Source organism: Callionymus lyra, chromosome 19, assembly GCF_982586985.1.
Source record: "Callionymus lyra chromosome 19, fCalLyr1.hap1.1, whole genome shotgun sequence".
Classification (NCBI taxonomy): Eukaryota; Metazoa; Chordata; class Actinopteri; order Syngnathiformes; family Callionymidae; genus Callionymus; species Callionymus lyra.
In genome coordinates this window covers 4,100,552-4,124,345 of record NC_141836.1, presented here as the reverse complement: position 1 = coordinate 4,124,345, position 23,794 = coordinate 4,100,552, and the positions used below count along the sequence as shown (strand labels likewise).

Here is a 23,794-nt window from a genome sequence, read left to right as displayed (position 1 = left end):
AAATGTTCTTTCCACTATTTGAATCCCCAAATGTTTGCTCAGATCTTTAAGAAGTCAGTAGTGTTGGGTCGATGATAATATTTTGGAGAAAGTGTCTCTGAGCTGACGCATGGACAGACTCTTCTAATGTACCTGGAGCTGTTAAGTGGCTCCGCAGCCTCTTCTCAAAGTACGGGTCCATGACGGAGCAGGATGATGCTGACACTGCTCACGGGGAGCAAGTCTACTTATGGTCTTTTTCCACTGTCTCTCACTGACCTCCTGATTCCAGGTTTATCTGTGGACAATCTCCAGGCTGTATATGGTTGCAACACATAGAGACGGATCCGTTTAACTCCGAAGGGGTTTTGAGATGGAAGCGTTTATTCACCTGTTGTAAGCAAGTTCAGATCCAGTAACATGAAAAATTGTGAGTCAAACTGGACTATATAGAGTTCAATTATAATGGAAGTGGGCAGAGAAAACTCGTTCAAGATCGTAAAGCTGATGCTTTTTCAGCTGAAGATTCACCAGAGGAGGAAGAAAACTGTAACATCATCAAAAACACCCTGAACTCCATGGATAGTTTCGTCTCCCAGTCAGCCGGGGCAGTAACTTAATCAATCAAGTGGATATCGGTCTGAACGGCGTTCCATTAGTTAACAGAATGCTGTCGATGCATAATATTAAATATAAATGAGCCGCTATGGACCGCTTCAGAGTGAATAATTCAGTGCGTCAGAGTGTCGGAGATGCAACCAGAGGCTCATGAATGCTCAGAGCTTTAATAAAGTTTCAACAGATCCACTTGTAAATACTTTACAAATACATCATTTTTTTACCTTCAGTATTGAGCTCATCCCTTGTACCCTGAACCTTGTTCCTTTATTAATGTAGTCCAGGATATCCTCCTAATTGTAGGTGATAATATCATGTTGAGTACATTATATTAGAGACATATTTAAGTTAAGAGGATTTTAATCACCATCAGTGATAATAAACACCAGAACTATCATACTTTTGACGACAGAACTCGTACATGCTAGAGACGTCCACACCGACTACTACCTCTGCCCAAGATCACAGTTTGACTCCCTATAAGCCTCTGGAAGCGGCGTGATGCAAAAATGTCCCAATTATCTCCTCCAGGATTAGGAACCTTAAAGCTGGAGCTGCTGCCAGCGAGTCATGAGAGCATCAGGAGTGCTAAAATGAGCGTCCGAGTCGCGGCTTAAACTCACTCAGCGTATTAGTTTCGAACTCAACACGTATTGATTTACAACCACACACGTGGTTGTGTCAGGGGGCCTCTTCCAGCGGGCTACCCGGGCTCACGTTACTTCTGGAGACCAGAGCAGCCACAAGTATCTCCCGTCTGTTTACAACATGGACTCCCCTCAGACGGATCCTCAGGTCGACTTGTTTCACACCTTCTAATGCGACTGCAACCACCAGCAGCTCCCGCTGACCTCACGACAGGACTCTCTGTCGAGAGTGACACTCGGGTTCTAAGATAAAGTACGATGAATCAGTATGTGTGAATGGCTGTCAAAGCGCTTTGTGACCCTGGTCTAGAAAGGCGCTATATAAATAGAGATTATTATTATTATTATTATTATTATAGAACATGTCGGTGCTCTTGACGTTTGGCTTCTAAATTCAAATGTAATTGTAGCTTCTGTCGCGTTCATTTGTGTAATAAATACAGTTTGACAACAAAGGTTGAGGACAGAACATGTCAAAACATGTCAAAGTTCTTCTGAAAATGACACATAAAGTAGCAAACGGTAAAGCAGCTGCTCTGACATGTAACGGATTCATACCTTTGAAAATTGTTCGGTTGAGACGCCAACATTACAGATTTGTCAGTCTGTGAACCAATGTTTAAACCGAAAATCCAATTAAAATTACATTAAATCTTGATGTAAAGAAACCACATTAAACTACTTAATAATTTACACAAAAATATAATCTGCTCTTTTAATGTTCCTTTTTTATTTTAAGTCCCTTTACTTGGCTTAGTAGATTAATAATGATGTTGCTATGGTGACCTATAGAGACGCCAGTGTTTAAGATAAGAGACTTTTTGATGTCTAAAATAATGCAGATACTTCGAAAAACAGTAGAAATGAAGCTAAAATTAAGAAATGTGTCTTGAATTTGAAGGTAGTTTGGTAAATATGACACTAGTTTGGCCGAGATGCAACAGACTTCGGTCGCTCGTGCACCAGATCCAAGAGACACGAACAATAGTTTCCAACGTGTGCTAATATGTTCTTTCTTTGATCCACAAGTTTGTCCGGACGTGTTAATTCCCTCAATCTTGAACTCCGCGTGTGTGTCAACAGGCTGTTGAATAGCTTCAGTCCAGACGTGTGGTCTGAAGAACAGTAGGACTTCGTCTACAGGCCATTATGTCCTTTAGAAGGTCGCTCATCAACACTCTCGTCAGGCCTCGGGCCTCGCCTCGCTCGACGTGACGCGCTGCGACGTGGAATGCCAGCAGCTGTCACTCAAATTAGGACGACAATGGGCCGATATCAGACCCGCTAAGAGGCTTGGCATCGACAAGAAAAGGATTCCTGCTCGGTCGCATTCCAAGACGGAGGGCCACGCTTGAGTGACGGCGGAGCACCGAGGGATTAGTTAGCCTCACACGTTTCACATGAAATAATCATTAGTTCGGTGGGCGGAGCTTCGGCGTTACGTGGTCGGCGCTCATTAACGATCGCTCTTCGTCGACGACTCTAGAAGTTCTCTTGCTTCTCGAACCTCTTGTTATAAATAGTACGTCGTCCTGGTACCGTCAAGCTAGTCTGATGAAGCTACTAAACTGAGCGCCAACGTGAGGTCACGTGACCAGTGTGAGCGGAGGACAGGATGTGGGGAACATAAAAGAGGAAAAACAAACAGGCCATCAGAGGGAAAGCTTCCCCTTTACACACATTACTGCCCAGCGTCCCTGGGAAAAGGAGTTCCCATGGAAGCCACATACCGGACGGAGTTATCACAGCACATCAAATACACTCCATCACCGTCTCGCACACACTGGAACAACACACACACCAGCTGGGGGAGAACGACAGGTCACGGGGTTTGGAGGAAGAGTCGGTGAAGATGGGCGAAGGTGACGTGAAGCTCAGAACGGTTGACAATACTCGTGTCTGCGAACATGAGAAGTGAACACCTGACGACGGAGCCTCCGGGCGTCGAGGACCTGCAGCTGCTCGTCACCGGGACGAGGAGACAGAATGGATTTCATCTGATCAAGCGAGGACTTGTCAAGATGCTCCTGCAGAAGGACTTCTTGCAGCTAGAATTTCAGTTCCAAACATAAACTAAACGCCGTTAAAAAGAAATTTATGGAGAAATAAAAATGATCTTGCACTGGGATGTGGTCGACTCCAAGACTCCCCCGTCTGTCGTGCTAATGTCTACACTAAAACTAAATATTTTCTACACTAAGACAAAATAATTTCAACTACAACTGAAGTTAAATCATCCACATAATGTCACCATTGTGTGCGATTCAATGAATCTTACCATGGAGTCAACTTATGAGACATTTAAACAAGTCATTTGTATTAAGAAAAAGATATTATCTTTAGTTTCTGTCGGACTCAAACTCAAACTCAGCAGATTCTAGTAATTAGTTGAACACAAAACCCCCACAAGAGACAATATATAAAACATATACCTACAAATATATATACATTTAATTGTAGTATGTTTGAACCTTTTCTTTCATTGATTGTTTTTATTGAAGCAACTTTTTGACTTTCTCATTTTATTGAAGTAACGTCTTTGATTAAAGCACTTAATTTTTTTGCATAGTTATATTTTTATTTTATTAAAGAAACATTTGATTTGATTAAAACAACGTTTTTATTATTGAATAATACAAATAGAAAACTTGCTTCACAGAAACAGGCGTCATCAGCCACATACAAATTTGATTAAAATTCTTCTGAACTGAACTATAGAAGAATTATGAGGAAGATAAAGTACTGTGTGTGTGTGTGTGTGTGCGTCTAGGTGTGTGTGTGTGTGCATCTCTGGGTGTGTATGCGTGTGTGTGACTCAAAGATAAAAGGTGGCGAGGGGGACAGGAAGGGATTGTAACAGAGTTGGACTCCCAGAGAAGGAGGGCTGGTCGAGGGGTGCCAGCTCGTAGACGGGGTGGGAAAAATGTGTGTGTGAAAGAGAACAAGAGGGAGATAAAGAGGAGGGGCCGCAGACAAAAAGAGGACTGGGGGGGGATTTTGTCTGATCAAATATGTGCCAATGTTTGTGTGAATGAAAGCGGCAACTATAGCTGAATTTTAGGAGCGAACAAAAGCAGCCACGACGCTGCAGGACGAGGAGCTCAAACCCATGAAATAAGACATGATGAGACACTTGTTCTGTCCGATATTGAAGAATCATTTTAGCTGAAGATCTCAATTGTTATTTTTGTTATTTATCTCATTATTTAGTATTAAAATGACACATTTTACATCGTTTTTCCAAGTTGCTATTCTGTATAGAAAATATTTTCTTAAAGCCTGTATTTAAATGATTATATAATCCCACAAAGAACTATTTTGTCTTAAAAAATGTTACATTTGATACTAAATATTTTGAATTTGTAAATGTTGTTATTTTCATCCTAGATGTGATTTTTTTTTAATGTGAATTAGTTAGAATCAACTCATAAAAAAAGAAAGAAGGGAAAGTAGAACATGATGTTCCTGCGGTTGTTAGACCAGCATCGATCAAAGTCGAAGCTCACAAACACAAGTTCTCTTCAAAGAAGCTGTTTGATCACTAGAACATCGACTCTCTTCTGAAATACTGGTTCTGCTGGTTGAGTGAATAAAAAGTGTTAATAATAAAATCACACTCGGAACATGTTCTTCCATCTGACCAGAGAAACAAAACTCCTACTAGAAAAGGAAAGACAAACACTGGACTGTACGAGGACCTCGAGTCTGCAGAGACAAACAGCACTTTTGTGTGATCCAGGTCAAGCATGTGTGTGTGTGTGTGTGTGTGTGAGTGTGTGTGTGAGTGTGTGTGTAGGTAGCACACACAGCGTTCTGTTGGCTCGCGGGACAATACTTGATCCGACCCGCTTCAGTGGCTGCTCCGGCGTACGGCACAGATTCTGATCCAGGTGAGAGCAGCCAGTTCAGAGTCAGGATTACATGCGAGCAAAGTGGCTTAAATCCCAGCTGCTCGCACCACAGCAACACGCCTCGCACACACCCCGCGTATCCCCTGGTCCTCAGCACATCATCCTGCTCTCACTTCTATTATCAAGACTTTCATCTCATGGACTTTTAGTTTTGCTCTTTGCATTTACAATAATGATATAATTACACTTAATAACCATAGTCACGTAACCAAATACCTTTATCCAAATATATATATAATTACTTTCATATATATGAGGAATCATGACATAGGTATCTATGAACTGAAGTCTCGAAGAAGGTCCTCAAAGGTTGATTTAATCCACGTCGGTGTCGTCAGAGTTCAAACCTAGATTTCCCCTGAAAAGATTAGGTCACGTGACGCAAACATATGCTGGATCTAATGAGTGTCTTTGAAAACTTCTGCTCCATAAACCTCGTCCTCACTTCCTGCTGGTCTGGCGTGTCTGGAGGTGAACGGACGAGAAGAACCACATTTTTAAACACAACTGACACAAGAGGAACAACAGAGTCTGACTCGTGTTTTTGTTCTTGGTGTGACTAATGATTGTTTACTTAATTATATGAATTATAATATAAACTAATGATTTACTCAAAGATGACTCAATAGAAATATTATCTTAAATGTTTTTCTTTATTTAAAGGCTCATGTAAAACCTCTTGTGAAACGTAAATGTTGAATCTTCTCTCCAAGATGAAGTTCCTCATCATGACCATGTTTTGAACTTATTACTTTATAAAATGCTCTGCAATCTGGACGAACAAGAGGTTACGAGAGTCTATTATGACGTAATAACGTCTTCACTCCTCCTCCAGCTGTGATCACGCCTCGCTTTGTTTATACAACAAGTCCCTTTGAGGTGGAGACTTCCAGGATTGATGATGCGCAGTGACAAACCTCCATGCTTGACTAATCACAGCAGACACAATAGAGTCACACATCGCAACAACACACACACTGATGATACAATAGAGTCACACATCACAACAACACACACACACACACTGATGATACAATAGAGTCACACATCACAACAACACTCACACACACACTGATGATACAATAGAGTCACACATCACAACAACACACACTGATGGTACAATAGAGTCTCACATCACAACAACACACACTGATGATACATTAGTCATGCATTACAACAACACACACACTGATGATACAATAGAGTCACACATCACAACAACACACACACTGATGATACAATAGAGTCACACATCACAACAACACACACTGATGGTACAATAGAGTCACACATCACAACAACACACACTGATGATACAATAGTAACGCATTACAACAACACACACACTGATGATACAATAGAGTCACACATCACAACAACACTCACACACACACTGATGATACAATAGAGTCACACATCACAACAACACACACACTGATGGTAGAATAGAGCCACACATCACAACACCACACACACACTGATGGTAGAATAGAGTCACACATCACAACACCACACACACACTGATGGTAGAATAGAGTCACACATCACAACACCACACACACACTGATGGTACAATAGAGTCACACATCACAACAACACACACACACTGATGATACAATAGAGTCACACATCACAACAACACACATACACTGATGATACAATTGAGTCACACATCACAACAACACACACACTGATGATACAATAGAGTCACACATCACAACAACACACACATAAGTAGAACTGTGCTCATGAGCAGCAGCAGCGGAGAGAAGCCATACAGATGAAGGTTAAATACTCCTGTAATACATAATTCGCTCTCACAACTGGAGGTGCTGATCCTCATCCCTGTAACCAGCCTGATCTTTAATCTCGTTTTGTAATCGCGACATTATTTCTGGGTCTTGACCCGCGTGTCTGATGTCAACTCGCCGAATAACGAGCGTTATTTATAGTCTACGTGCGGAGATGGTCCAGCGCTGCCATTGGCTGAGAGCCTGGTCACGTGACCCGCAAGACTGAGGAGATTCCCCCGTAAAGATAGAACCAGAGGGACGTGAGAGTCCAGCATCCTCGCCCTCCTCCCTCACCCTCACCCTCACCCTCACCCTCACCCCTTCACTCCAACTTTGATGCGGGTCCGTGAGCATCACCTCACACGTCAGAGTGTGTTTAAATGATGAAAAATCAACACAATCTTAACACAAACACAATCTTTGCAGCAACAATAGTAGTAAAGAAATAGTACTCGCCACAGCAGCACCATATGTTCCAGAATGATGAGGATTCTTGTTGCTCTTTGAAGAACTGAACCCGGTCCTGAGCTGGTCCAGACTCCAGGGAGGACCTTCAAAGAGGGTTTGTTGTCATCGAGGAGGATCCCGGGCAGAGACGTCGAGCGTCGGCGTGACACACACGGACACCGAAGCACTTGCTGCTCCCGCTTCAGACGATGCTCTGCGGCGCGTCACCGCCTCTCCTCGCTCGCTGGCTCGGTTCGGCGGCTCCGGTTCCGAGCAGGTCCATTCACCTGTTCCCCAAATTAGAGCGGAGAGTTCTGGGCATGAGTGTGTCTCCTGTCGCCCTCCGCGGGTGCTTCTGTGTGCGCGCGCAGCCTGCTCACCCGCCGCCGGGCTGATGTATCACTCCGCCGGGAGATGGCGCGCGCGACTCACCGACAGCTTGTTGACGTGACTCCGGTGGTGCGTTCAGGGCGCGTCGGTGAACGGTTTTCGTGACGCCTTCACGGACACGTTTATATAATGAGAATTACATTTTTAGTCGTCGATTGTGTACAGATAGTTTTTTTTGTTTTGCTATGATGGTCAAATGTTTGAAGTTAAAAAAAAACCTGTTATTTATCGTTACTATACATTTTTTAATTAATGATATACATTTTTAGATCTAGTGATGATGCAATAGTTTTGAAATGAAAAAAAACACATTCAGTGAAAATAAACGTAAAACTCTTCTGGTTGAAATTAAATAGAAACAATACTAAATATTTATAAAATACAAACGTTAATAAATCAACAGCTAGTTGTTATTTCGAGAAAATCAACAATTTCAAAGCAATAATTAGAAAGTTTATTAAAAGATTAAATAATTGAGTTAAAATAATATTTTAAACATATAATCATGTTAAAATGCATTAAAACTTCTAACAATAACATCCTGAACAGTACATTTTTTATGAATAATTGCTGTATTGCTGTGGCTTATTGGGAAAAAAAACCATTTCCCGAAGGAGACCTCCTGAGGGATCAATAAACTTCTACCTAACTTCTTACCCACCACAAAAGAACCAATATTTTATCAAATTAGTTTATTTATTAGCCAAAAAAACAACCTGACAAACTCAAAGGATACATTCAAGGTTTAAAAGACGCGGATCATGGCAGGTTAAGAGCGCGAGTCGACTCGGTGTTGAAATAAATAACAGTTTTGAGAAGCGATCTGAAAGTCAAACTACAAAAATCAAGCTCACACAATAATAACGTCACAGTTTGAAAATATATTATATATTTAAATATAAAATCTGACTGCGGAGACCCGGTCAAGGTCAGAAGGTCTAAGGAGGACGGCGTGTGGAAGACGGTTCTTCACCCCCGTCACCAGGAAACGGATCCGATTACTAGGAAAACCTTGGCGGATCCAGTCGCCTCCCGCCGCAGTCGTGTTTTTACTTTGGTTCAACATTTGGTCTCTCGGGTTCCTTCTTCCCAAAACAGTGTTCCTCGTCTTCATTTCCACGTAAAAACAAAGCAGGTCCACGAGCGAACGTCCCGGAGAGAGAGAGACGTTCGTCCTGCAGATGTTCGAGTCCTTCAGATTCTTTGGATCCTTCCTGATGTTGCCGAGGTGACGGGTTCAGGCCTCTAGAGGGGGACGTAGAGGAATGCAGCCGTCCATCTCCAGGGACTCGGGCCAGCCTTCGTACTTGTTGCTAGACTTGCTGTTCTTCATACGCTGGAGAAGATAAAGAAGAAAAAAAAGAGGTTCCTGTTGTGGTTCGTCAGTCAAACACTGGAGGGCGCCAGAGTGACGCAACATACTCTACCTCTGCACCAATTTCTTTTTGTTCTCTTATCTCCCGTTCAACCATCCCATCATAACTTTTAAAAGCTTTGTAACTATAGTAACTAACATTCTAATGTTGGTTTGGATGTCATTTAAAATGACCAAAAATATGCTTGTGATTATTGATATATATATATATATATATATATATACTGTATATAGACACTGTATATATATATATATCATTGTTAATTTATAAAAATAACATTTAGGTCACTTTAAAAAAAAGATAGTTTGACAAAAAGAGACACCACTGTGCAAATGTATACATGATTGTATTATTATTATTAAAACAACAAAAAACATCAAAAGAGTAAAAGGTTCTAGAAAGATATCTTAAAAGTGAGATTTAACTGTCAACACACAAATAAAACTGATCCTCTGGGTCTGAGGAGCTTCTCCGAGCATCTGGTTCTGGACTTTCCGAACACATCTGGCAAACATGTGAGCCCAAAAGAAGACGGTCCCTGCAGAATCACCAAGTACCTGTTCGAAAGGACTCTTGTTCTCGATGCCTTTGGCGCCTACGAACACCCAGCTGTCCCGGAACACCAGCTCCTTCACGGCCGTGCTGCCCAGACCCTCGAACAAGCGTCGCGCCTCGTCGTTCATCCTGAAACCACAGACGCGTCTCAGCTCGACGACTCTCCGGGTACCAAAACGAAACATATCCAACGATATAAAAACCAGAAGAGGGATTGAACTGACTTGGTGGCGGCGTCGTCGAAAGACGCCACGAACACGAGCGTTCCTTCGTGCAGCGGACGCAGGAACCGCAGCATGTCGTTGACGTCTGAAACAAAACACCCGTCAACTCAAGTCTGGACGGTCAAGTGCGTCCGATCCTCGTTACCTCCGGCCCACATGTCGAAGGCCCGCGTCTCCAGGAGCTCTCCGGTGACCCCTGCAGGAGGAACAACGTCAATGACGGACTGACAGGTGATGGGTTTGGAGTTGTCGTACCGTTGACCAGAGCGATGTTGAGACCTCGACCCACGTTGTTCTTCACGCTGCTCATCAACCTGCAGGAGGAACAAACACCGAGATGATCCGTTTGTCAATGAATGCTCAACAACTGTTGGAGCCAAACCTGGCCCGAAAGAGCTTTTATTTATGTTATTGTAACTACACAAAAACATATTCTTTCCGATCCATTTTGACTTTCTACTCACTTTAGACCCCCCTAGTAAATGTACCTACTTGTTAAGACAAACTTGAGAAATGTTTTTAATGTTGGAAAACCACAAGGGTGTCATCAAATCTTTCACATTTTTCCAGCTTCTAATCTTGGAAAATCTTTTTTCTTTTTATTAACCGTGTTTACATTTTGGTCTTTTTGTGTGATTGAGTTTTACACCTTCACAGCACGATCTATTAAAACCAGGGGTACAGTGACCCCTAGTGGGGAGAGGAAGTTAAAAGAAAAAGGTACTGAGACGTCACAGAGGGTGGAGAGATGAGAGCCAGTTTATCACTGCACACGAATAAACCTAAACAGTATCAAACACAGGACGTAACGTCTGGTCAAGAACCACATGTGGTTGGGGGGGCGAGGGAAGAGGTACTTGCATTCATAGTGAAGACCTGCTGGCAGCGGTGGCTCAGTTTTGTGTGAAAACGTGAAACAAAGAAAATAAACAGGAGACGCAGCGTAAAAAAAAAAAAAAAAACAGGAAGAAAAAGAAAAAGAGTTGAATCTCACATCTTGTCCTCCAGACAGACTTTGGGTCCGATCACGTTGGCGGCACCGGAGACCAGACGGAAGGCCAGGTGTTTGGGGGGACACGGAGCCGAGAGTCCACACTTGTACCTGCGAGGTCGAGTCTCAGCTGCGACGGAAAGGAAGTCGTTTACTGACGAGAACATCGAATGATGGCAACAACGGTTCTCACCTGGTGTTGGATCCACGTTTTTAGCTGCAGAGAGAAGAGCAGAAACGTTTGACTCGTCATAGCTCGTGACTCACAACAAGATACATTCATTTCTCGGCTCTTTGACTCAAGCCGACTCTCGTCCTCCCGTCATCATCGGTGTTTCTACTCACAGATGAAGAAGTTGCGAACAGTCGACGCGCTCTCTCCTCCGAACAGGGCGCTGGCCAGCAGCCACGTGAGACCCACCAGCAGAAGAGCACCCACCGCTCGCAGGGGCCCTGAGACCAGGTGAAGAGTTTGAAGTGTTTATTTGAGAAGAAGAAGAACAAACTCACACTCACCTGTTAACCTCATGATTCACAGAGTCAGCCACCTGCAGGCACAGAAGAGTCAACAGGTGTGTCCAAGGAAAGTGTTTGATAAAGGAAACAGACCAGTTGTGTTTGGCTGACAGTTTCAAGGATATTGAAAAAAAAAAAGGCTGACAAATTATAATTACTGTTGACTTTTTGAGATGGTGCTCGGCTCATGTTACAAGGGTGTGTAGAAGGTACCAGATCCTCTCTTACACTCTTTGAAGCTGACTTTATTTTGTCCCATTGAGATTTAAAAACCTCTATTGCCAAGAGGCAATGAAAAATCCAGCATGTTCCATGAAAAAGGAGAGTAAGCAAAATAATATTTCTGTGCAGGCAAATGGACGAGCGAGCAACAAATGTGAAGGCAAAGTAAGAGTCAACATTCCTCCCTGTGATTAGATTACAAATGTAGGGCAGGAGAACAAGCATGGCCTCATAAATAGAGTGTACCTGGAGGACAAAGAAGAGCGTCCTAATCCACAGTTCACAATGATGGTCAAGACATTTTCAAGGTTTATTTTATGGTTAAGAGTAAGTCCAAAGCTCACTCTTGGTCTCACCCCCTCTCAGTAAACTCATTAAAGCTGCTTCATACATTTAAGTTTTCTTTTTAACATCATGGTTTTCATGTCATTAATCCATTATATAGTAATTATTATTCCGTGTTCAAATGTTCTTGATACTTAAACCTGTTAAAGGTAAAAAGAAAAGTTTGATTTTTCAACACTAATCTTAGGTTTATAAGCATATTTTTAAGGAGAAGCATTTCCCAAATCTATCCTTGTGCTCTTATTTCCAGCATAAAATCAACCTGACAGGAGAATAATAAGTTCCTTGAGAGTTCCCTCGACAACAGGTTAATTTGAGGATGAAAAACATTAGTTTTGTCCAAAGGTTCTACGGCAAAATATAAACTCCAGAACTCCACACACCTGGATCAGTATAAACAAAATAGTATTCAAATGGTCTGGTAGAAAAATCCACATGAACATCTGTGATGGCCTGAGAGAGAAGGATTTGTAAAGTTCTGACAGGTCTAGAACCATCACACCAGAAGTAAACAGCTGTTCACTGTGTACTGAACACTTTCACTGTTTGACGTTAACAATTATGATGACAACGCTATACAATAAAAGCAGGATGTGAGTCATTAAAAGTCCAACTGTCAGTAGTAAAACAAGACAAATACACACATATGAAACGTGTTATTCTCCCGGGGAAACATTAAGAAGCGCGTGTGTAAAACACTCATAAAACCCAACATCAGGAACGAGTTACTCAACTATTGAACCGTTAGGACGTTAAACGCTGCAGAGAAACGGTTTCAAGTTCGGTTCGACGGACTTTTTTAGAATCGATAGTTCACGTGTTCGCGGGATAAAGTACTTGTTTAACTCACAGACACATCAGTTTAGAAACACACCTCATGTATGCAGAGACCAGGGCCTGGACTGGAAGTTTATGATTGATGGACGAGACGTCGCTTCTTCTCGGACGGACTACGAGAACTTGTGGAGGTTCTTCATCGTGGCTGGACGACGACGGACGAGACGACAAGACTAAACCTCCATCAGCAACTTATCCCTCACGTCGCCCGATTTCTTTTGGAAAAGATTCAAGTCTTGATCTCCAAGATCGATCCGTTTGACTCCTTCCGGAAATATTGGTCACGCCCAGCCGGGACGAGCTGCGCATGCGTCAACGAGACACGGATTCAAGAAAAGAAAAAGGATTTTAAAATAAGAGAAAATGATCAGGTGTGTGCTTTTTTTTGCACTATTTCAGAATATGTCTAGAATTCCAAAAAAATAAATGTAAAACTATTTGAGGAATGACTCCTCCTTCTTCTCTCCTCAGAAAAGTCAAGATGGCGGTCCACGGTGCAGCGCTCGCCGTGTCAAAGCTGATAAATCCTTTTTATTGTGGTCGTTTAGGAAGCACCGCCAAAGTAAGCCCTCGACTACACTCGTCACTCAAATGTCTTTAGAGAAAGCCTGTGTCCTCACACAGACACCGTGGCATGCTCTCGATTTCCTTCCCAACACAAGGTCACAGAGACTGTGTGCTAACATCCTGCTCAACTTCATCTCTTCATGTAAACACTTGTGTTTCTCAGGTGTTCGGAACTTCTTTGACGAGCCACAGGAATGCGACTTCTTACAATGTGAGTGTGTCTTCATAAGTTGACAATCTAACATTAATTTATTTTTAACTGGACCCACTAGTATAATAAAGTGTAATATATATTTGAATGATTGTGTTTTGATAAATATGATTAAACATCTTTAGTGTCTTTGATGTTTCTTTTGGATTCAAGGCGTGGATTTTATATATGTTTTAAAATACAAACAGGATCGACCTTGTGGGATCTAAGGGATATTTATTGTCATTATTGACTGCAAGAAGGGAGGGTATATTTTTTATTTTTACTCTCAATTTTATAACTTTTCAATCAAATCCTCTGATGAAAGTTTACCTGTGGATCTTAAACAAGAAGTTGCTCTACTCCGAGTCTCAGATGGATGACTCTGCTTCTCAACCATATAAAGGAACATGTGTTGTTTTTCAATCTAGTTAACTAACTCGCTCTTAACTCAACCTTTTTTTTCCCAGTATTTCACATAGAAATATGATGTTTCTAACCTTGTCGCAGAACTGTTTCTCATTTATCTTCTGGCGTGGGCTCAAGCTTTCGGTCACTTCCTCCTGTGCTGTCTCGGCCCGGAAGGTGTTTGGATTCTTGTGTTCTCTGGTGGTCGACTAACTTTTCTTTCTGCCCTCTCTGCTGTCTGTCTGCGTCAAAAGAGGGAGAACATTGTAAGTAGAGACTCGACTGCATCATAATAACACAAAAGCATTACCTGAAAATAACAACAGTAAAGGAATTTTAAATGGTTAATTTAGATTAATTTTCATCATAAAAAGTCATTATAAAATGGTATTTGGTGTTTATGATTTGAGTAAGATTTCTATCATATAAGTTTTAACTTCGTTGATCATTCATTTGACAACTTGAGACTTGAAATGATGCTCACATTCTCAAACCGCCTGCAGCCTCCTCCAGCTAAATACGGAGGACGCCACACGGTGACTCTGATACCCGGAGATGGAATCGGACCCGAGCTGGCCAACCATGTCAGGGAGGTCTTCAGGTGAGACATCGGAGGAGGAAACCCAACCTTTTTCTCTTTCAACCGATTGTGTCGTGTTGCCGCAGGTTCAGCTGCGTACCTGTGGACTTCGAGGTGGTCAATGTCAACTCCGCCGTGGACCTGGAGGACAACATCAAGAACGCCGTCACCGCCATCCGCAGGAATGGAGTCGCCCTGAAAGGTAAATGAAACCCCAGTGAGCGGCCCAAAAAAAAATGTTGCTGTATTTTCATGATAATATGTTTTAAAGAAGAAGTTATTGTTTAAGAGTAAACAAAAAATAGGCAACTGTACAAAAAGCACCTTGTAAACTTAATGAAGAGCGCCCTCTACCTGCAGATATCCGAACAACATGAATAAATGATGAGATAAAAAGTTCAGTTACTTGTTGTAGCCACAGTTAAACTCTTACTCTGAGCATCAAAACTGATTCTCTCCTGCCAGGAAACATCGAGACCAAGCACAGCATGCCTGCGTCTGTCAAATCTGGGAACAATCTTCTCCGGTGAGTGTTTACAGACTCAATCTTGACCTCAAGTGTTTCATCATTAACGTCCCGATCTGTGGGCCGAAACAGCACCAGCCTGGACCTGTACGCGAATGTCATGCACTGCCAGTCGCTGCCGGGGGTCCAGACCCGCCACAAGGGCATCGATATCATGATCATCCGGGAGAACACGGAGGGAGAGTACAGCAGCCTGGAGCACGAGGTGTGAAACGTGACCGTGTTCATCATTCGTTGACTTGTTGTTGTTTAAGATCTCTTTTCTCCCCAGAGTGTGTCCGGAGTGGTGGAGAGTCTGAAGATCATCACCAGGAACAATTCGCTCAGGATCGCCGACTACGCCTTCAAGCTGGCCCGAGACAAAGGACGCAGCAGAGTCACGGCCGTGCACAAGGCCAACATCATGTGAGTCGACCTCGCTGCTCTCGCTCCTGAACACGATGGAACACTCATCCATCCTTCATCATCCAGGAGACGATCAATGTAACGAAAACATCTTTCTCTGCATCCATCAGGCATTCACGACAACAGAATGAAACTAAAAACTTGAGTAATCTGAAAAAACAAAGAGTAAAAAAGCAATGGTTAAATAGAACAGCGTTATATAAAATGTACTTTTCTGGTTTGTTAGAATTTCTTTACATATTTAAGATTTTAATTAAGAGATCAGATATTTCTTTATTTGTCCTACAGTGGGGAGATTTTAGTTGTCACCGCAGCAAGTTCACTGTAGAAACATACATCTAAAAAGTTGCATAAATCACAAAAACAAACGTTTCTTTATAACATAAGAAACATAAATTCATATTAGGTTAAACATACAATGCAAACAAAAATCACAATAATAATACAATTACATTATAATGAACAATAATAAAGTATAACAATATGGCAATGTATAATAGCAAAAAATAATTAGAATAAAATAAAGCTTTGAATCTTTTTTTTTATTCCACATCATTCCATCTTTGAATCAGAGAGTCTTAAAGTCTCACAGACCATCACAACTCTCCCAGTTATTTTATTAAACCCACAGGATCTAAGTTAAACTGCTCATCCCTCTCTTCATACCTCCTCTAAACCTACACCCCAGTCTTTCTACAACTGCAGCCTTGTCTCCTGCACTGGTCTAGAGCTCATCGTATCAGGTTCTAGTTAATCTTTCATATGAATCTTAATACCTAGAAGTCACTTCAGGACGATGGAGGCACCGTCTGTGGGGTTTTAAAAAAGCTCCACTGGATCCTCCAGGTGAGCTCTGGCAACGATGATGACGCTGCATCATCGACTGTTGACATTCAGGAGTGTTGTGTTTCCTGTAAATAGGATTATGAGCGAGTCTTAAAACAAACAACGGGTCGATTGAAAGAGTGACTCAATGAAAAGCTCGACCATGTCAAAGGACGCCCGACTTCCATCTGAGCGGCTGATTGTCTGTTTGTTAAGTGGAGGAACAACTGGCCGTCGATGCCTCCTGATTAGACACATGGAAACTCAGCGTACGGCAGCGTGACAGGATAATCAGCTCCACCGTTTAGACAGATCATGTCATGTGCCTCCGAGAAAGGACGGCTGATTGTTGGCTCAGGAAAAGATCATTTGAGCGGAACAAACAAAGGCCACTTTTCCATGGTCCTGTGCTAGGAGGTGTGTGTCGGTGCCGAGCTCCGGTTGGTGGATTCACCGTTTATCTCGCGCGTCATTACGATCGTGAAAATAAATGTTCATTAGAAAACTCGAAGACGATCAACGGAACGAACGGACAAGTTCACGATAACTTGTTTTATTTGTTGTATAGTTAAATATACTATAAATGCTCGATTTCCATTAGATGAGCAGTCGTCAACCTTTTTCTTTGCACCAAAGACGATTAATGTCACCTTTATTTTTATGATCCTGGCTTCAAGGTGAGACAGAGAAATAAAATCATCTTCTCGTTCCCCAAGTCTGCCGTTTCCTCCTCGTCATTTATTAAAATAAAATGCCATCGTCTGAAAGGTTTAGTCCCTTGTGGCAACTAATAATCAATACAATGGAAGTTTAACCCTTGATTTATTAGCGTGTGGCCCTGTAACAGACCGTACTAACTGACCAATGCTTAATGGTTAAAAATATATATTTTTTACAAACTTATATTCATGGAATGTTAATTTTTGTGTTGCAATTAAACTTCCAGAAGCTTGATGAAAACAGTCATTATGTCCTCTGCAGCTACAGAGAGATTGAAATCCTGTTGATGACTGAGGACGAGAGGATACAGTGACTCAAGCAGCTTTTAAAGCTTATGTTTGGACATATTTTGGTTTGAAAACAAATGAAAGAAGTTACGACTTCGTCAAGAGTCATGTGGTCTGTAAATACTACAACACCAGAGTCAAGTACTGGACAATACTACACATATATACTTGTTACTACAGTATCACTATATGTCGTAGTATTGACACTGTATCAAAATATTTGTGTACTAGGGTCACATTTTCTGAGATGTGCCAAATATTTCCAGCATCTGAAAACATCCTACTTGCTGAACTCTGAAGTTTGAAATGACTAACGGACTGACCTTTGACCCCCACCCCACAGGAAGCTGGGAGACGGTCTGTTCCTGCAGTGTTGCAGAGAGGTGGCGTCCGGTTATCCCGACATCACCTTCGACAGCATGATCGTGGACAACACCACCATGCAGGTGAGGGAGGAGCAGAACTCAAAGATGTTGGATTGGATCCTGACCCAGCGTCTCTCTCTCCACCAGCTGGTGTCAAAACCGCAGCAGTTCGACGTCATGGTGATGCCAAACCTCTACGGGAACGTGGTCAGTAACGTGTGTGCCGGGCTGGTGGGAGGTCCTGGTCTGGTCCCCGGAGCCAACTACGGGAATGCTTATGCCGTCTTTGAGACGGTGAGATTGTATGATTAGTTCACATTTCGAGAGGCAGACATTGATCATCGGTCTCCTCTCACCGGTTGTCCCAGGCGACCAGGAACACGGGCAAAAGCATCGCCGGGAAGAACATCGCCAACCCGACCGCCATGTTGCTGGCCAGCTGCATGATGCTGGACCACCTGAAGTGAGTCGGTCTTCTCTAGGTCTCAGTGTTCATCCTCCAGTCCTGACCTGAGCTCTCGTCCACAGTCTCAACGACTACGCCACCATGATCAGGAACGCCGTCCTGTCCACCATGAACGAAACCAGGGTAAGTCCGCAGAAACCCAACCCACAACGGCGCTGACACACAAAACATTTTAGTGACCCAGTTAGCACGGGGCAGCTCACTGATCTCTCTCGGGGTTTTTTGTTCAAATTGAAACTTGAGTCAAGTGTCGATTTCCGGGAGGATGGAAGTTTAATCACCATGTGACTGATGTTCACTAATCTAACTTTTCTCACCAGCTGCACACGGCTGACCTGGGGGGTCAGGGCACCACGTCTGAGGTGGTCCAGTCTATCATGAGGAGCATCCAGAGCAAAGGCCAGCTCACCTCGGACCTCTAGACGTCTTATCGCTGAAGTGTGGATGTAAATGTAATGTCTTGTGTTTCCATAGCAACGGTTTCAACAAGTCTAGGATTGTAACCAACTGTCGGACCACTTTACTCTGCTATAATGTAAAACTCACCAAAGTTTGTGCAATCGTCGTCGACCGAGCGAGGTCTCACTCTGTCTTTGTTTCCACTTGAGATGCGGTTTCTACAAACGCAGAAGAAGAACTGAGTGAAACTGTTTGCAACTTTTGTTTCGTAGTTATTTTCAAACCCAAAAGGTCATATAAGGTAAACGATCGTTACTGTAAACTGTCAAAGAAATGAACCTAATAAAGTGACACGAAACTGAAAACAATGTGTCCATTTTATTATGTCAACGCATCCAAGACACGGCTTTTATTTACAACGGCCACTAGGAGGCGCTGTGAGCGTCTACAAAAAAAAAAGTGAAAGATGAGTCAATATTTGTGGCAGAGATGAAAAACAGATTACTGAGAATACAAACAAAACCATTAAGGCTTGATTAATGAATTTATCAACGACAGGAAATGAAAGTGTCCAGCTGCTTTTCATTAACTGTAACGTTTAAAGCAAGAAGATTAAGTCTTATCAAAACAAAAATAATTCAAATGATCAACTGAATGACCAGGACATCGTGTGCTGTGGGAATTACTGTGAAAACAAGTCCATGATGGTTTGAAACAGGATTATTCTGATGCAGCAGCTCAATTATGCATAGTTTAAAGACCAAAACTTTCACACGAAGTAGATATTTGCATTGAAAAAAAAGAAAAAATACATCTGCAAAAAAATATTAATTATTTATGAAAGAGGGAAAAGTAATAACGTGCATGTGTTTTATGTTTATGTCAATCTGTAATGCATTATTATTATTATTATTTAAACTATTTTATATTTAAAAAAAAAAGATCAAATGAGGAACAAATGACCCTGGTTACTATTATTTTGGGGGGAAAAAGTTTATATAACAAATATCACTGTATTGTTCGATTAGTTTTTTGAATAGAAATGCAAAAACATATTTGGTTAAACTTAAAAAGCAAACATTTTTTTAAAAGGATTAAAAAAGGTTGAGATGTAATTTGTAGTATTTATTTTTTGTGTTTAAATTAGTTTTGCAAAATATTTAACAGAAAGAGCAAGTTTAGCTGAATAAGAACAAATTACTTTTTAAAGTTTTTTCTTAAACAAACCTATTAAACCTAAGAAAACAACTTTTAATTGAAGGTGCCTCATAAAATCAAGAGTTTCACACAACACTCATATTTGCGTGTTTATAATCCAAATCCATAATTTAACTGGTTCTGCAGAACGATGTTTGAGAACCGAAGGCTCGGTATCGTTTAAACACGAGTCTTCCTCCGTACATTGAGGTTCTTATCGTGGGACCTGCACTCGTGGACTCTGGTGATGTGGCGACAGATGGAGGCCGAAGTGGCCCGGTTACATCTGGATGTCCCGAGGACGTCCCGGAGCCACATGTGTGCAGGATTACACCGTGTGTGCTTTGGCTCCGGACTCGCTCGTGATGTCGACGTCTTTGCTCTGGAGGCTCTTCCAGCTCATCATCCTGGTCCCGGATCCTCACCGGGTTGAACACAAGACTTGAAGGAGAAACTCTCGCTCGCTTAACATCTGGGCCTCGGCTTCGTCGCAGATGATGTCTCGTGTCCTCAAGTGACCCCGGCAGGCTTTGACAAGATCATGACCGTCAATGTCATCTAAATCATCTTCGGGTCCCTCGACTACACACTTGTGTGGTTCCTTTTATAACTCCTGAGAATGAACTTGGACTCATCGAAATTGTTGAGTGACATGTCAGGAATGACGTGTTTTAATCTAATTATAAATACAAATCTGCCCTTTTGAGTTATTTTCACAAGAACATGGACAATTTCTCCCCGAGGGGAAATTCCTACATAGAAATAAAAAAAATCAGAACGAGGCTCTTGATCCTCAAAATAGGTTTTTTCAAAATGAGAGAATCATTTAAACAAGATGAACGCCTGCCCACGGTTTAACATGTCCTGTTTCTCTAATGACATCACGGTGTGGATGACATCACGAGAGTCGAACAGTCCTGATGACTTGAATGGATGCAGCTGGACTCCTAAGTCCTCGACAGGTGACGGTCTTCCATCAGCAGGACTCGGGTCGGACCCGCACAGCTGCAAGCGTTCAGTCCACACGGCTACGTCAGCGGTCAGCAATGTCCTCGCGGCTCTAACGAGGTGTTCTCAGGGTCTTCATCGGCCGCCGCAGAAGAGGAACGAGCAGGTTCTTATCAGCGCAGAATTAAGAGCAGTTAGTGTTGATGCGCCTTTGGCAGGAAGATTGAGAGGCAGAGGAAGAGGAGAGGAAGACGAGTGTGGAGGAAGGAGGGGTAATTGAGGGTGGGAGAGATAAAGAGGTTTTAGTTTGGAGTAGGAGTGAGTACAGGAATATATATAGCTGCTGTGTTTGGAAGCTTCTGGAGATCAGAGAGTTCACCAGCACATAGTCTTCCTCTAACCTTTCACAATAAAAGCTGAACATGGTTTCACACCAGAGACTCCAGTGACAACAGCAACGACATCATCCACGACATCAACACCAGATACGTTCATAACAATAAGGAGGACTGTGAGGTGTGAGATCTGTGAGGAGAACTTAGAAAAACTGAGGAGGACTCTGTAGTGAGCTGAGAGTAGAACTTAGGAGGACCATGTGTAAAACTGTGAGGAGAACTGTGAGGAGATTGGAGGAGGACGGTCAGGAGAACTGTGAGGAGAACTGAGGAGGGCGGTCAGGAGAACTGTGAGGAGAACTGAGGAGGACGGTCAGGAGAACTGTGAGGAGAACTGAGGAGGACGGTCAGAAGAACTGTGAGGAGAACTGAGGAGGACGGTCAGAAGAACTGTGAGGAGAACTGAGGAGGACGGTCAGGAAAACTGTGAGGAGAACTGAGGAGGACGGTCAGAAGAACTGTGAGGAGAACTGAGGAGGACGGTCAGGAGAACTGTGAGGAGAACTGAGGAGGACGGTCAGAAGAACTGTGAGGAGAACTGAGGAGGACGGTCAGGAGAACTGTGAGGAGAACTGAGGGGGACGGTCAGGAGAACTGTGAGGAGAACTGAGGAGGATGGTCAGAAGAACTGTGAGGAGAACTGAGGAGGACGGTCAGAAGAACTGTGAGGAGGACGGTCAGAAGAACTGTGAGGAGAAATGAGGAGGACGGTCTGGAGAACTGTGAGGAGAACTGAGGAGGACGGTCAGGAGAACTGTGAGGAGAACTGAGGAGGACGGTCAGAAGAACTGTGAGGAGAACTGAGGAGGACGGTCAGAAGAACTGTGAGGAGAACTGAGGAGGACGGTCAGGAGAACTGTGAGAAGAACTGAGGAGGACGGTCAGAAGAACTGTGAGGAGAACTGAGGAGGACGGTCAGAAGAACTGTGAGGAGAACTGAGGAGGACGGTCAGAAGAACTGTGAGGAGAACTGAGGAGGACGGTCAGGAGAACTGTGAGGAGAACTGAGGAGGACGGTCAGGAGAACTGTGAGGAGAACTGAGGAGGACGGTCAGAAGAACTGTGAGGAGAACTGAGGAGGACGGTCAGGAGAACTGTGAGGAGAACTGAGGGGGACGGTCAGGAGAACTGTGAGGAGAACTGAGGAGGATGGTCAGAAGAACTGTGAGGAGAACTGAGGAGGACGGTCAGAAGAACTGTGAGGAGAACTGAGGAGGACGGTCAGAAGAACTGTGAGGAGAAATGAGGAGGACGGTCTGGAGAACTGTGAGGAGAACTGAGGAGGACGGTCAGGAGAACTGTGAGGAGAACTGAGGAGGACGGCCAGAAGAACTGTGAGGAGAACTGAGGAGGACGGTCAGGAGAACTGTGAGGAGAACTGAGGAGGACGGTCAGGAGAACTGTGAGGAGAACTGAGGAGGATGGTCAGAAGAACTGTGAGGAGAACTGAGGAGGACGGTCAGAAGAACTGTGAGGAGAACTGAGGAGGACGGTCAGGAGAACTGTGAGGAGAACTGAGGAGGACGGTCAGGAAAACTGTGAGGAGAACTGAGGAGGACGGTCAGGAGAACAGTGAGGAGAACTGAGGAGGACGGTCAGGAGAACTGTGAGGAGAACTGAGGAGGACGGTCAGGAGAACTGTGAGGAGAACTGAGGAGGACGGTCAGAAGAACTGTGAGGAGAACTGAGGAGGACGGTCAGGAGAACTGTGAGGAGAACTGAGGAGGACGGTCAGGAGAACTGTGAGGAGAACTGAGGAGGACGGTCAGAAGAACTGTGAGGAGAACTGAGGAGGACGGTCAGAAGAACTGTGAGGAGAACTGAGGAGGACAGTCAGGAGAACTGTGAGGAGAACATTAAGGGGAGCTGTGCTTCTATTGACAGCGTGTGTGTGTGTGTGTGTGTGTGCGTGTGTGTGTGTGTGTGTGTGTGTGTGTGTGTGTGTGTGTGTGTGTGTGTGTGTGTGTGTGTGTATGAGTGTGTGTGCGTGCGTGTATGAGTTTGTATGTGTGTGCGTGCATGTATGAGTACGTGTCTGTGTGTGTGCGTGCATGTATGAGTACATGTGTGTGTGAGTGTATGTATGAGTATATGTGTGTGTGTGCATGCATGTATGAGTACATGTGTGTGTGCGTGCATGTATGAGTACATGTGTGTGTGCGTGCATGTATAAGTACGTGTGTGTGCGTGCATGTACGAGTGTGCGTGTATGTATGAGTGTGTGTGTGTGCGTGCATGTACGAGTGTGTGTGTGTGTGCGTGTATGTATGAGTATGTGTGTGTGCGTGCATGTACAAGTGTGTATGTGTGTGCGTGTATGTATGAGTACATGTGTGTGTGTGCGTGCATGTACGAGTGTGTGTGTGCGTGTATGTATGAGTATGTGTGTGTGTGCGTGCATGTACGAGTGTGTGTGTGCGTGTATGTATGAGTACATGTGTGTGTGTGCGTGCATGTACGAGTGTGTGTGTGCATGTATGTATGAGTATGTGTGTGTGTGCGTGCATGTACGAGTGTGTGTGCGTGTATGTATGAGTACGTGTGTGTGCGTGCATGTACGAGTGTGTATGTGTGTGCGTGTATGTATAAGTACATGTGTGTGTGTGCGTGCATGTATGAGTACACGTGTGTGTGTGCGTGCATGTATGAGTACATGTGTGTGTGT

General features: G+C 43.3%; 3 protein-coding genes across 4 annotated transcripts in view; 1 reads left to right on the top strand and 2 right to left on the bottom strand.

Annotated features, from left to right (window-relative positions):
* The window catches only part of wnk3 (WNK lysine deficient protein kinase 3), a 32,086-nt gene extending 24,313 nt beyond the window's left edge, over positions 1-7,773 (bottom strand). Inside the window, exon 1 of the mRNA XM_087782435.1 lies at positions 7,405-7,773. The gene's annotated coding sequence lies outside the window, so the exon portion shown is untranslated. The remainder of the gene's footprint in view (positions 1-7,404) is intronic.
* A 689-nt stretch (positions 7,774-8,462) lies between these two features.
* fam3a (FAM3 metabolism regulating signaling molecule A) lies at positions 8,463-13,152 on the bottom strand. The gene is made up of 10 exons (XM_087781032.1): positions 12,889-13,152; positions 11,448-11,479; positions 11,277-11,384; positions 11,125-11,148; positions 10,935-11,061; positions 10,196-10,254; positions 10,086-10,136; positions 9,941-10,025; positions 9,719-9,845; positions 8,463-9,121 (listed from the first exon to the last, which is right to left on the bottom strand). Exons 2-10 carry the CDS (start codon positions 11,458-11,460, stop codon positions 9,023-9,025), a joined length of 693 nt encoding a protein of 230 aa, XP_087637158.1. The 5' UTR covers positions 11,461-11,479; positions 12,889-13,152; the 3' UTR covers positions 8,463-9,022.
* A 167-nt stretch (positions 13,153-13,319) lies between these two features.
* Positions 13,320-18,957, top strand: idh3g (isocitrate dehydrogenase (NAD(+)) 3 non-catalytic subunit gamma). Of its 2 annotated transcripts, XM_087781030.1 has the most exons (12): positions 13,320-13,413; positions 13,582-13,629; positions 14,520-14,617; positions 14,683-14,798; positions 15,062-15,122; positions 15,195-15,327; positions 15,394-15,527; positions 17,703-17,805; positions 17,872-18,018; positions 18,093-18,187; positions 18,253-18,313; positions 18,511-18,957. In XM_087781030.1, exons 1-12 carry the CDS (start codon positions 13,333-13,335, stop codon positions 18,610-18,612), a joined length of 1,179 nt encoding a protein of 392 aa, XP_087637156.1. In that variant the 5' UTR covers positions 13,320-13,332; the 3' UTR covers positions 18,613-18,957. The 2 variants fall into 2 exon arrangements, with proteins under 2 accessions (XP_087637156.1, XP_087637157.1); XM_087781031.1 differs by lacking the exons at positions 13,320-13,413; positions 13,582-13,629 and adding an exon at positions 14,160-14,282.
* Positions 18,958-23,794: the final 4,837 nt, after the last annotated feature.

Bases quoted from the DNA above. Each gene is read 5' to 3' on its own strand.
- fam3a (XM_087781032.1), bottom strand. The intron at 10,026-10,085 runs GTAACGAGGATC...GTTTTGTTTCAG, and splicing joins CTTCGACATGTGGGCCGGAG to ACGTCAACGACATGCTGCGG. The intron at 9,122-9,718 runs GTACTTGGTGAT...TATCTTCTCCAG, and splicing joins ACAAGAGTCCTTTCGAACAG to CGTATGAAGAACAGCAAGTC.
- idh3g (XM_087781030.1), top strand. From the start codon at position 13,333: ATGGCGGTCCACGGTGCAGCGCTCGCCGTGTCAAAGCTGATAAATCCT. The intron at 13,630-14,519 runs GTGAGTGTGTCT...AACCGCCTGCAG, and splicing joins GGAATGCGACTTCTTACAAT to CCTCCTCCAGCTAAATACGG. The intron at 15,123-15,194 runs GTGAGTGTTTAC...GGGCCGAAACAG, and splicing joins TCTGGGAACAATCTTCTCCG to CACCAGCCTGGACCTGTACG.